Source organism: Loxodonta africana, chromosome 1 (genome assembly GCF_030014295.1).
Source record: "Loxodonta africana isolate mLoxAfr1 chromosome 1, mLoxAfr1.hap2, whole genome shotgun sequence".
Taxonomy (NCBI): Eukaryota; Metazoa; Chordata; class Mammalia; order Proboscidea; family Elephantidae; genus Loxodonta; species Loxodonta africana.
Genome location: NC_087342.1, coordinates 183,670,314 through 183,684,551, shown reverse-complemented (window position 1 = coordinate 183,684,551; position 14,238 = coordinate 183,670,314). Strand labels below are relative to the sequence as shown.

Here is a 14,238-nt window from a genome sequence, read left to right as displayed (position 1 = left end):
ACAATATAAAAACAATACACAAAAGTCAGGAAATGAGGGCAGGACAGTAGGAGGATGCATGAAAGTGTTAATTGTCTTTCATACCACCAGTTGCCATGGAGTCAACTCCTGCTCATGGTGATCCCATGTATGTCAGAGTAGAACTGTGGTCCACAGGGTTTTCAATGGCTGATTTTTTTCTAGAAGTAGATTGCAGGCTTTTCTTCCAAGGTACCTCTGAGGAGCCTTAAACCTCCAACCTTTTGGTTAGTAGCAGAGAGTGTTAACTATTTGCATCATCCAGGGATTCCAAACATCTTTAATAGAAGGGAGTAAGTAAAAACTCTTATAAAATTGAAATATATAATTAGAAAAAAAAGTCTCCCAGCCAAGGAGAACTCTGGAGTTGTGTAGTGTGGTGGTTCTGCTTCAGCCTTTCATGTCTGTGGCAATCTTGGCTCTTGACCTTAGCAAACTGTCAGCTTGGTTCATTAATAGTCTGATCCTCGGAGATGGATCATCCAGGCTTGCTGACAAAGTTAGGTGTCTGAGTGTGCAAGATGGGGCCAGACGGTGCCTGCTGGTGACGAACACAACCCATGCATTCTCCTGTGAGATAACGAGTTGGCCTTTCCTGGCTATGCCCCAATCTGACAAGAAGTCTTTCCATTTGAAACTTCTGTAACAACTCTAGTCCATTTCATTTTTTTCCTTACAGCTTGTTCTGAGGTTATGAGTTCAAAATATCTGTTTGTGATGTGGAGTTTATGAATAAATTTATGTAACAGGAATTTTGACTTCTGGCTATTAATTCTGGGCCTGCTTCATAATTTATTCCCAACTTTTCTAATCCTTCCAATATTTCTGATAAATAGAAATTGCTAGTATGGCAGCAATGGGCTATCTATTCACTAAACCTATTTTCTTTTCTTCCTGCATCAACAGTTTGGCTACATTTTGCAACCTCCTTTGTAATTAGCTGTGGCCCTGTGACTGAGTTCTGGCCAATAGAATTAGGAGGAGGTTATGTATACTACTCTAAACAGAGCCATAAAAGTCCCCTATCCTCTAGGCTCTCTTCTTTCATCCACTAGCCTGATACAGAGAGTCAAACAGAGGACTCCTAAGCCCTAGCCCAGGGGTTGTCAAACTTTTCTTAAAAGGCCAGATAGTAAATATTACAGGCTTGTGGGTCATAAAGTCTCTGTCACAAGTACTCAACATTGCTGATGCAGTGCGGAAGCAGCCATAGATATTATGTAAACAAATGAGCATGACTGTACTCTAATAAAACTTTATTTACAAAAATGGGCAGCTGGCTCACAGGTCATAATTTGCTGACCTCTGCTCTAAAAGGATGGCAGAGCCACAAGATGGAAGGAGCCTGGGTTCCTGAATGGCTGCTTGGGAAGTGCCTCTCCCCAACCCTTAGAAGCTAACAACACCCTGACTAATTCAGCAAAGCGGTTGCCTCAAAAGAGGCTGTGCAGGGAAAAATCAAGTTCAAACATTCACTGCTCTATCGCTTTGGTATTTCCTGTTAAAATGCTTTTGGGTCTCTGATGCCAGTTCCCCAATGTCTACTGCACCAGTGATAGTTTGGAAAAAATATAAAGGGATTTCATATTAGTCAGATCAGATCATACAATACTTGTCCTTTGTGACTGTCTTCTTTCACCCAACATGTTTTCAACCTTCATCCATGTTGTGGCATTATCAAGACTCAGTTTCTCTTTATGACAGAGTAATAGTCCATTGTGTGTATACAGCACATTTTGTTTATCCATTCATCTGGTGTTGGGCATTTGGGTTATTTCCACCTTTTAACTATTGCAAACAGTGCTGCAATGAACACTGGTATATATGTGCCTGTTTGTGTTGTTGCTTTCAAGTCTTTTGAGTAGAGACCTAAGAGTGGAATTGCTGGGTCATATGAAAATACCTAGAACAGGCAAATGTATAGACCTCAAAGCCTAATAGTGGTTATCAGGAATGAGAGAGAAGGAGAAAGAGGAAATCATTGTTTAGGAAGCAGTGAGTTTCTGCTTATGGTGATGGAAAATCTGGCAGTAGATATTGGTGATGGCTGCAGAATATAATTGATGTAATTGGTCTCACTGAATTGTACACATGAAAAATGCTGAATTGGCCAATGTTGTCATCTCTATTTTTACCAAAAAAAAAAAAAAAAATGTAGAGAGCCATAAAAGGCAAAATATTAGATATTAATTTTAAAATCTCCCATTTATAATTACATTTGGGCATCATAAGCTTAAAATTCACAGCCTTTGAAGATACTATTCTTACAAAAAGAAATATAACAGGCTACTTATAAGAGTATTTTTATAAATAAGATGCACAGTATTGCTCTTTTGTTCATGAGTTGCCAAAGGTTGAGGCAGCCTGCCTTGGCTTTTAAAGCGCAGTTACATGACTGAAATTGCTTACCGTCACAGAGGATCAGCAGGTTTGTTTGGCTCAAGATTCTCATCCATATCTAATGAAAGAATCCACCCTTACCGCAATCTCTGCAAACTCTCTGGCATTGACTCTCAGATGTTAGGGATGCTTGAAATTACTGGTCTGTTCAAGTTTCAGTGGTTTGGAATCTCATCATTTGCATTACTCCGCCTGGCGATTGTTGGTACTTTGTCATCTTTATTTATAAATTAAGAGGTAAGCATCTAGAACAGTGCCCAGCGTATAGCAGGCACAGTATAAATATTTGCTCAATAAAGTTCTTTTAAATTTAATGCATAATAATATATTACTAAATTGATCCCATGACCAGAGTTACTAAGCTTTTTTTTTTTTGCCAGATCTTTCATAATGAAAACACAGTAGGAGAAATTGACACAGGTGAGATGTGATTTTTAGTAGCTGATGGGGAGGATCAGGGTGGATTACCGGGCTCTACGCCTGTCTTCATAGGATGTGACTGGATTGCTAGCATGAGGAGTTGAGAATGTAAGAAATCTTTCTGATTATTTGTTGAAAATAACTCAGAGCAATTACAAAAAAAAAAAAAATCTGGTATAAAGATGAGACTAAAACATGCAGAATATCTTTTAAGGAAAATATATAGAAGAAATCCTAAAAATCCCACATTAATCACATTATTTAGAATACTTGGAGTAGCCTTCTTGGACAAATAATTTTGAAATTTCTCCCTTTGTTTTTTGATTGTTTGTTTATCATTATTAGTAGTAGGGAATATTTGGATGATAAAAACATGTTCCTGATACAAGAGCAGAAGCTTTATAGAACCCTTCCCAAACCTACTGCCGTCAAATTGATTTCGACTCATAGCAGCCCCGTAGGGTTTCTAAGGCTGTAAATCTCTACGGGAGCAAACTGCCACATCTTTCTCCCTTGGAACCTTTGGTGGTTTCAAACTGCCAACCTTTTGGTTAGTAGTAGATCACTTTAACCACTGCACCACAAGGGCTCCTTTATGGAACCCTTATCTACCTAAAATATTACCCTTCCAATAGGATCATCTGTGGTTTCAGGTGGTGCAGTGTGGATTTGAAGGAGACTTGGAGAGAACTTATAATGTTTATTTTTTTTCTATCAAATTTCCAGTTCATTTTGGTAAAACTATAAAAATGATCTCTTCTTACGAAGTTACTCTCAACCTTGACTATTATAGCAATTTTGTAGCAATATTAAACCTTAAAAAAAAGTAATCATAGAATATGTGAAATAAGCCATCTTCTCTTTAAAATGTAGGGAAAAAGGGAATATCCTGATATTCAACATTGGCCACCATTTTCCTGAAGAATGTTAAGTACATGCTGGCATTTAGTGAAAGAATTCATTGGTATTTTAACAACTCTTGAGTATTCTGTATTTCTGGTTATCACTTAAAAATTCTTTTGCAAACAGTGAAGAAATCAAGGTATTCAGTTGAACATGACTGATATAATATTTTCTAAGTTTTTATGCATGAAACCCTAGTTTTGCTTTTTCAAGCAAGGAACAAGAGGGAATTCACACAAAAATTTTAAGAGCTACACGTAGTTACACAATCTTAAAATAAGATTGAAAGTCAAAAAATGGAATGAAATAGGAATTACTAATCTTGAACTATACATTTAATGAGAGAAATGCATTATTGCTGGTCACCACTTATGGGAAAAAAAAATAACAACAACCACTGCCTTTTTCTGGTGGTGAAAAATTAAGATAATAAATTTTCTTGTATGGGATTAAAAAAAAGACAAAACAACTATATGTGCCTTTAGAATTTTAATTGGTGAAATTAGGAACACATTAACATCTCTAAATGGAAGAAGTGACAGGGAGGGGCCACTGTTTACTGAGTTCTTACACTGTGCAGGTTTATATTAATGATCTAATTTACTCTTTTCAATAACTCCATAAGGTAAGTCTCTGAAGACTAGACAGAATAGCTGACCCAATGTACATAAAGAGTAAACAGAAGCCACGTTTTAAATCTAGGCCCCTTTGACTCCAAAAATCCATTTCTTTCTGCCACACAATAGATACTGAAGTAGTCCTCCCACCTCCATCCATTCTCTTTCCACATGACTTGGTGTTTTCTTTATTAAAATCATATATTAGCAGGAAACCAGAACTGCTTAAAAAAAATAAGGTAGGAGATTCAACAAGCAGAGCACAGAGTGTCTGTAGGTGGAGAATGTGTATTTGCCTCATCCAATGCTATCTTCACTGCCCAGATACAACCTCTAAATAGCACATCCACTAGCTGGCCTGGCTTAGCGCCTGCACACCCTATTGTCCTAGAATAATTATTAATAGTCTCCATGTGGTAGGCAGAATAATAGTCCCTCAAAGACGTCCATGTCCTAATCCCTAAAGCCTATGAATACATTACCTTACATGGTAAAAGGGACTTTACAGATGTGATTACATTAAGGATTTTGAGATGGGAGATTTTCCTGAATTATCTGGGTGGATCCAATCTAATCACAAGGATTTTTATAAGATAGAAGCAAAGAGTCAAGAAAGTGGAGATTGGAAGATGCTATACTCCTGGCTTTCAAGATAGTAGAAGGGGCCACCAGCCAAGAAATATAGGTGGCCTCTAGAAGCTAGAAAGGGCAAGGGAATGGATTCTCCTCTAAATCATCGAGAAGCAAAGGAGCCCTGCTAACACTCGATTGAAGCCCAGTGAGACATCTGACCTCCAGAAATGCAAGATAAAAATTTGTGTTGTCTTAAGCCACTAAGCTGGTGGTAATATGTTATAGTAGTACTAGCAAACTAATACCCTTTCAATTTCAAAGGTGTCCTTGTTTGGACAATAAATATAAGGCTATATAGTTCATAATAGACCAAGTTCTGACCTTGAAAAGCCAAGACACCAACAAATTGAAAAGCTTCCATGTAAATCTTTTCCTTGGTTTGGTTTTGGGAGTCTCTGAGGCCCAGTAAAGCTCATTTCCTGTACTTGCCATGGATTGCTATAGATTTACTCTTCTGGATTCAATAATGTTGTCAGGTAATAAAAAACAGAACATATAGCCACTTTCAAAAGTCTTGTGAAATTAGAGTTTGCAATAGCACTATACCATCCAAAGAGTCTAATTTAGAATTAGGTCATTTGCTTCCCCAGCATGTGGGGCTTTACTCCCCAGTCAACATATGACGGTCAGCATAAGAGGCAGAGAATCTGGAAAAGTAGACTGATGGGTGGGGAAAGGAATAGATTTTTTTCAAGGCTGGAAAGCAAGGAAAAACAAATAATTGATGTTGGGCAGCAGAGCTTCATTTAGTCATTTAGTTCTGCCTGGGTAAATAACATCTGTGAGAAAATAGCCCTATCCTCTCAACAGAGGATAGACCAAAAGGTTGCTTAGAGTAAAGACATCATGATTAACTGGAAGACTAAACCATAACTGGAGGTTACAGTAAAACCAAATGAGATCTCAGAGGTCATTGGTCCAACCCCCAGTCCTGAAGCGTGAGTTCCCTCCACTTGATCCCTCTCAAATTCTTGTCCATCTTCTACTTGAACTCTTCCAGTGACTGGGAATTCCTACTTACCAAGTAAGTCTATTCCATTTTCAGATGACTAGCTGTTAACAGCTTATCACACTTTACATTTAGCAATAACCTTGGTCCTAGTTCCTTGGTCCACTCTTTGGTCCTAGTTCCACCTACCCGCAGCCATATAAAGTAAGTCTGAACCACTGGCTCTCAATCCTGGCTTCACACTAGAATCGCTTGTGGAGGCTTTAAAAATCTGCTGCCCCCTGGGGTCCTAAATGCCAACAAGCAGCCATCTAAAATACATTAATTGGTCTCAACCCATCGGGAACAAAGGCAAAGGAAGAACACCAAGGTCATACGACAACTAAGAACCCAAGAGACAGAAAGGGCCACTTGAACCAGAGACCTACAATATCCTGAGACCAGAAGAACTAGTTGGTGCCCGGCCACAATCGATGTCTGCCCTGTCAGGGAACACAACAGACAACTCCTGAGGGAGCAGGAGACCAATGGGATGCAGACCCCAAATTCTCATTAAAAGACCACACCTAATGGTATGATTGCGACTAGAGGAATCCCAGAGACAATGCTCCCCAGAACTTCCGATGGCACAGGACAGGAACCATCCCCGAAGACAAATCATCAGGCATGAAAAGGACTGGTCAGTGGGGGGGAGAGAGATACTGATGAAGAGTGAGCTAATTAAATCAGGTGGACACAGGAGAGTGTGTTGGCAACTCTTGACTGGAGGGGGGATGGGAAGATAGAGAGAGAGGGAAGAAGGTAAAATTGGCACGAAACGAGAGACTGTAAGGGCTGACTCAATAGGGGGAGAGCAAGTGGGAGAAGGGAGTAAGATGTATGTAAACCTACATGTGACAGACTGATTGGAATGGTAAATGTTCACTTGAAGCTTAATAAAAATTAAAAAAAAAAAAAAAAAAAAAATCTGCTGCCCTGCCAGCACCCCAGATCCCTGACATCGAGTCTGCGAGAGGAGGACCAGGGCATCAGCATTTTCAAAACTCTTTAGGTGATTCCAATGTGCAGCCAAAGCTGAGCATTACTGGCCTTAGTCTTCTGCCACAAGACACTCTTCATACAGTTAAAGAAACCCTCATTTTCATGGAATCTTCTGGTCCCTAGGCTGTGACTTTTCACCCATCCTCTTAGACCATGCAATGCAAGACAATTAAACGCATTCTCTAGCAGCCCTGCAAAGGAGCTAGGGGAGGAAGCAACCAGTGATAACTTGGAGGCTCGGTGGCAGTGGTGGGATTTACTTGTTTAAATTCATGTTTATAAAGCTATAGCCAAATAGATAAATTGAACTTTGTCAAAATTTAAAGCGTCTGTGTTTCAGAGTACACTACCCGGAAAGGGAAAAGGCAACCCACAGAATGAAAGAATGTGTATTTGCAAATCATGTATCTGATAAAGATCTTGTATCAAGAATATGCAAAGAGCTCTTACAACTCAAGAATAAAAAGACAAATAACCCAGTTAAAAAATGGCCAAAAGATCTGAAGAGACATTTCTCTAAAGAACACAGATAAAAGTATAACCAGCTTCTCACGTTGTGGGGAATGCAACCAATGTCACAAAACAGTAGGTGTGTAAATTTGTGAATGAAAAACTAACTTGAGCTGTAAACTTTCACCCAAAGCACAAAAAAAAAAAATTTACAAAAAGGTACAACCAGCTTCTTCTTCCACCTTCCCCAAAACACACACATGCCCCCATTATCATTTTTGAATTTTATAAAATTTAACATGATGTTTGCATTGAGCATAATTGACTCTTGTAATGATAAAAAAAAACCTTCAATAATATTTTTTTTAAAAGTAGTTTTCAAAGATGGTTCGCCATGGCTGTGGTGGGGAACCTGGGGTCATTTAGTCCTACCCTTCTCCCTGCTCTTTCTCTCCCATCTGGGGAATCCAAGGCCAACTTCAGAGGCAGGCAAACTGGGAATTGTGGGGGAGGGAGTGGATTTCTAAAACAATGGCTACTTGATTACAAATTCAAGCATTGCCTGGAAAGTTTTTTTTTTTTAAATTGAGTGAGAATTAAGTTTATTTCTTTGCAGAGATTAAATACTATTGTTCATAAAACTAGAGAATACAAAAAAAAAAAAAAGAGAATACAAGGCGGTGTTTATTCAGAACTAAGTGGTATGTTGCCGATTATAAGTACAATGAGAATTAAGAGAAAGGAGAAATAAAGCATTTGTCTTCTGTCCTAATATGGGTTACCCATAATATTAACAAGGCTTTGCATATATGTCTCTATGCAGGGTTGCTGATTGGTCAATAGATCCTCCAATTATTTTAAAGAGTTTTATTCCAAATCAGAAAGATAAGGGCCAGAGTGAGATCAGGAAACAGACTGCATTATACAGACATGACAAGTTACAAACATTATATAAACATCATCTATGCCTGAACAGTTTCTTTAAGCTGTCATTTTTGCTACCACACCTGGCAAAATAAAGTAGGAACTGGAGCATTTTATCCAGCCAGGGCCACCTTCTCAACCTCTCCAGGCTCCCAGGTCTGCTTCTGGTCCTCTAGCTACTAACCTTGTTTGCCGATTTCTTTCCCATTCTTGTCTACCCTTCCTGGTCTGTTTCTGGGCTATTACTTTGGCTTTTCTCAGCTATAGTTTAAATTATTCATTTCAGGTGCTTTGCCTCTGAACATCTCCAGTGTATACTTCCTCCAGTTCAGCATTTCTCTGGGAATCTCCAACCTCAGTTTCACATAGTTGAAGATGCCCTGCTGACCAAGCATGCCCTATCAGCCAGACACAGCAGTGTGATTGTAATGTTAAATATAACACCACCGGTGAAGCATTTGGCTAGAAATAGCTATAGTGTCTTTTTTCTTCTTCTTCTTTTGCCTGTCCTACTTTGGTCTCTCACCACCTGTCTGTCAGTTTGTCATACTGTGGTGGCTTGCATGTTGCTATGATGCTGGAAGCTATGCCACGGGTGTTTAAAATATCATCAGGGTCACAAATGTTGGCTAGGCTTCAGTAAAGCTTCTAGTCTAAGACAGACTGGAAAGAAAAGCCTGGTGATCTACTTCCAAAAATTAGCCAGTGAAAACCCTACGGATCATAACAGAATATTGTCTGAGGTAGTGCTAGAAGATGAGCCCTCCATCTTGGAAGGTACTCAACAATGAACTCAAACATACCAATGATCACGAAAATGTTGCAGGACCGGGCGATGTTTCATTCTGTTGTACATGGGGTTGCCACGAGTCTGAGCTGACTCGATGGCAGCTAACAACAAGTTTGGTTTCATCTGCTTAGATATGCCATATTGACCCTGTTCCACACTGGGCCATAGTCTACACTGGCCCTTATCTTAGACCATTAGTTAAGGAATGGCAGATGGGTTGCTTCTTACACACCAGTTCTAACTGATCATTAATGGCTGCAGAGACTACTGGGTTAAGAAGAATAACATCTGACTTCAGCGTTCCATAGTCAATGCCTGCCTTAGGTAAGTCCATCTTTGGACTGGATAGGTTCTTCCTTTCTTCCTGGGCTGCTGTATTAACTGCAAATACTTCACAATATCTCTTTTCATTCCTTTATCCAAACCTCAATCTTTTAGTAAAGAAACTATTCCTAATGCATTAGCATTTCCCATTCATATTTGCTATAAAAATATCTGCAAAGCAGAAACTGCAGGCACTCTTTCGTTTCTCCAGGGAGGCCATACTCTGCCAACGCTTCTGGCAGAATCCATTTTGTGGCTGTAGTTTAGGAGTTTTATAAGTCTTCCTACTTCAGGGTGGAAAAAGAGTAGCTTCTGGACTGAATGGTGTCTAAAAAACTGTCTTCCAAAACTCAAAAGCCTTTTTTCTTCTATGGTTGTTTCTTATCTTTCACTACCAAATGTTTATAGTTACTGGTCTCTTGTGATAAATTGTTACCTTGTTCTTATGAATGAAATGTGAATCCCTAAAACATGGGGTTAGCACAGCAGAATTTGTGTTTCCCTACACAAAACCAGGGTATTCCACATCAGGACATTCCTACCTATAAGCACCACATTATTCCCTGACAAGTATCAAAGGAGTGTTGACTCAACTTACCTTGTAGTGAAAGAGAAACAATCCACAGAATAGGCTGTACAAATCTGCTGTGAGCAGAGAGAGGTTGACGGAAGTGGCACTGGTTTTCTTTATGACCACTGGCATAAAGCTGTACAGACCAAACATACAGGCACTAAAGCCAACATAGAGCAGTCCTGGTGGAGACAGGGGAAAAGGAAAGAGAGGACCATGTCAGGGCATTTTAGTATCCATAGTAGGCAAAAGAAGGGGAAGAAAGCACACCATTTATCATTTACAAAAGGTAGTTTTTCTTTTACCATATTAGTCGATGTTTATTATTGGGTAATACATAGCTAAAATGTAAAAAGAAATCTATTTGTGGAAAATGAACTTTCTGCTTCTCCTTACACATCTGATACTTGCTTCTTCTAGGAAGGAGTGCCTCTTAGTGGCTATATAGCCCGAACACTGGGTGGAGGTTCCTGAATTCTAGTCCCAATTGTACTTTTGATATCCAAGTATTTTTAATTTTTTTTTTTATCTCTTACTTTACTATTTGCAAAACCAGAACAAAATTGCTTGGTATCATAGATTGTTCACAATGATGAATGATTACCTAGTTCTTAAAATTGAAGAGTTTCTGTAGAAAAGAGATCTGGGTTGGGAGGCAGAATGCTGAACGGGAATCCTAACTGTGTGACCTTGGGAAGACCACTTCATTGCCCTAAGCATGAGATGATCTGCGAATCCTGCTCACCAGTGCCCTACCCTTCCATCACCTTATCTAGCACATCATGGACGCTCGTATGTGGGATCTGCAGTTTTATAAATAAATAGGTAAATGTGTTGCAGACCATCAAAGAATTGTTGGGCTTTGCAAAAGTAAAAGATTAAAAAAAAAAAATCCTTTAAAATGCTGTATGGCCAGTCTCCCACACTCTAAATTTCTATCTCTCTCTATACAATTATGCCTAGATACACAATTTTAAATATTAATTTCATAAGCATTCAATTTTGTAGGCTCCTAAGCAGAAATTAGAGCTATCAAGTTCCACTCGTCTTTTCCCAGGTGTTGATACAACACAGATGTAGAAAAACAATACTCACTTCTCTACCTTGAAAGAAAACAGCATAGAGTAAGTGTAAGTAATACAATTCAGTGGATATTTGGACATTAAATGTAATAAAAGCAACCTTTCAAAGGAATACTTCGTTAAGTGGGTCTGGTGTGTGTTTCCTCTGAATTCTATGAATTTTGGAGGATTTGATAGGTACCTGGAATAACAGCCAGTTCCTCTGACTCTGAAGACCAGTGACTCCTCTAAAGAGAAACTGGATTTGCCCATATAAAAAGTATTCACGGGTACAAATCATCACTCTATGAGTTTCTGATCCTAACTTAAGGAAAGCCACATCAGATCTATAAAAAAAAAAATTATTTTGAACATTAAATAAAAAACTCAGTGCAACAGCCCCCTCTAGTGTGGTGGAAATGCCCCAAGAGGAAAATGGAAAAACGACTTTCTCAGTTGTAGTCATGCAGAAGTCCTCATATGGATATTCTATTATAGCAATATCACACTGCTTTTTGATTCTCCGTCAAAAGTTGTAATTCCTTAAAAACGGTCAACTTTCCTGTTTTGGGGTTTCATTTTCTTTATAATTAAGTAACAAAAAATGCAATACTAAAAATCTAGGATTAATACATGAAAAGACATAAAAATTAACTGGTTCCTTTATGGAATCTGGAATTAACAAAATAGGGACAAAATTTATCCTTAAATTAACCCACTAATAATAATCAGACTCAATCAGAACTCAGTCCAGGCACCAGAACCTTTTCTATGAAGGCATCACTGATTTGGATTATACCATGAATGGGCTAGAAAGTTCCAGAATCCTATGATTCTATCGCCTTACCTAGAACACCATGACTCTCATATGTGGGCTCTAACGTTTTATATATGCTTGTTTATTCAATCGTTCATTCACTGAGTACCTATTATGTCCCAGGTACTCTAGTATTGACTAGGAATACAAAGGAAAAGAGACAAAAGCTTAGAGTTAAATGACAGCAGATTGGTATTAGTGCTATGAAGAAGAGAAAGGAGTTTCTTTGATAGATAATGACTGGGGGCTTTGCTTTAGGAAGGGTGGTTAGGTAAGGTTTCTTTGTGGAGGTGACATTTACCTTAAATGCTGAAGGACTAAAAGGGAGGAACAAGCAAAAGAATACTTACAGCATAAAACAAAACAAAACAAACAAACAAAAAACCCATTGCCATTGAATTGATTCTGATTCAAAGAGACCCTATAGGACAGAGTAGAACTGCCTCACAAGGTTTCCAAGGATCACCTGGTGGATTCGAACTGCCAGCCTTTTGGTTAGCAGCCTGAGCTCTTAACCACTGTGCCTCCAGGGCTCCATTTTAGGCACAGGAATTAGCAAATGAGAAGACTCTGGGAAGGAACAGAGCCTGATGTGTTCCAGAAACCGCCAGAGGCTGGAGTGACTGAGAAGACAGAACAGAACGGGCAGAAACAAGAGATGAGGTTGGAAATTAGTGGAGGCTGGATTATGCAGGATCTTGTAGGTCCTGGAAAGAAATTTCTATTTTATTCTAGTTGCAATAGGAAGCATTGAGGGTTTTGTAGCAGGTGGCTAACAATCCAATTGACATTTTTAAAGGGTAACTTTAACTACTACTCTGTGAGGAAGAAAGGGGGACCGCATAAGAGGTGGAGATCAGTTAGAAGTGTAGGCACATGGGAGATGCTAGCAGTTTTGTTCGGAATGGCAATGGAGAAGAAAAGTGGCCAGGTCTGTGCAGACTCGATAAGCCCTGGTGATGGACCGGATGTAGACAGGGAGGGAAAGGAAGGCATCAAGGATATCCATGAGTTCTGGCTATCTCAGGAACTGGGTGAAGTGTCCCACCATTAACTGAGATGGAGGACCAGTATTCAAGAGAAATAAAAAAGCTCCAAGTTGAACATACTAAATTTTAGATGCTGTCTTAGTCATCTAGTGCTGCTATAACAGAGAAACTTATTCTTTCACAGTCTAGTAGGTTACAGGTCCAAATACAGGGTGTCTTCTCCAGGGGACAGCTTTCTCTGTTGGCTCTGGAGGAAGATTTCTTGTCATCAATCTTCCCCTGGTAAAGGAGTTTCTTAGGCACAGGGACCCCAGGTCCAAAGGATGTGCTCTGCTCCTGGTGCTGCTTTCTTGGTGGTATGAGGTCTCCAACTCTCTGCTTGCTTCCCTTTCTTTTTTTATCTCTTTAGAGATAAAAGGTAGTGTAGGCCACACCCAAGGGAAACTTTACATCGGATTGGGAACGTGACCTTGGTAAGGGTGTAACAATCCCACCCTAATCCTCTTTAACATAAAATTACAATCACAAAATGGAGGACAACCACACAATACTGGAAATCATGGCCCAGCTAAATTGATACACACATTTTTTGGAGGACATAATTCAGTCCATGACAGATGCCTAAGTATCATCAAGAGGACATGTCCAGTAGGGAGCTGGACATATAACCTGGGGACTCAGAGAAGAGGTGTAACTTCACAAGCATGATTGGTGAGCCAAATAGAGTAGGAAAACAGGTGTGCAACAGACCTTTCACTCTACTAATCAAGCTACCTTAGGATGCATCAAGCTTAAACATTCTAAGCATATTGTTTAAAACTTCAGAAATTAGATTTAGAGGGATGGGGGTGGGAACATATGCACCATCACAGTTAATCACTCTGCCAGGTTAACCAATATTTTAGTGCGTTAATAGCTTGTTCTGTGAGCACAGCGGAGTCAGCCAAATGAACACATGATTAAATTCAGAGTAGAAATGAAGGTATTGCTGCAGTTTGCTGTTCTTAGCTGGGCATTAGCTAGTTAATGGAGTTTAGCAATGCATCTAAACGACCATCTTGTTGTCCTTGTATGGTTTTGAAACAATTGAACAACATGACCAAACAAATGAACTGAATTATTATTATTTTTTTTTAATAACTTTTATTAAGCTTCAAGTGAACGTTTACAATCCAATCAGTCTGTCACATATAAGTTTACATACATCTCACTCCCTACTCCCACTTGCTCTCCCCCTCTTGAGTCAGCCCTTTCAGTCTCTCCTTTCTTGACAATTTTGCCGGCTTCCCTCTCTCCCTATCCTCCCATCCCCCCTCCAGACAAGAGTTGCC

The 14,238-nt window shown here is 39.3% G+C and overlaps 1 protein-coding gene across 1 annotated transcript in view; it reads right to left on the bottom strand.

The window, feature by feature from the left end:
* Positions 1–14,238, bottom strand: part of SLC35F1 (solute carrier family 35 member F1) — a 544,808-nt gene that overhangs the window by 28,103 nt on the left and 502,467 nt on the right. Inside the window, exon 10 of the mRNA XM_064294807.1 lies at positions 10,068–10,222. Within this exon, the coding sequence (XP_064150877.1) occupies positions 10,068–10,222 (155 nt within the window). The remainder of the gene's footprint in view (positions 1–10,067; positions 10,223–14,238) is intronic.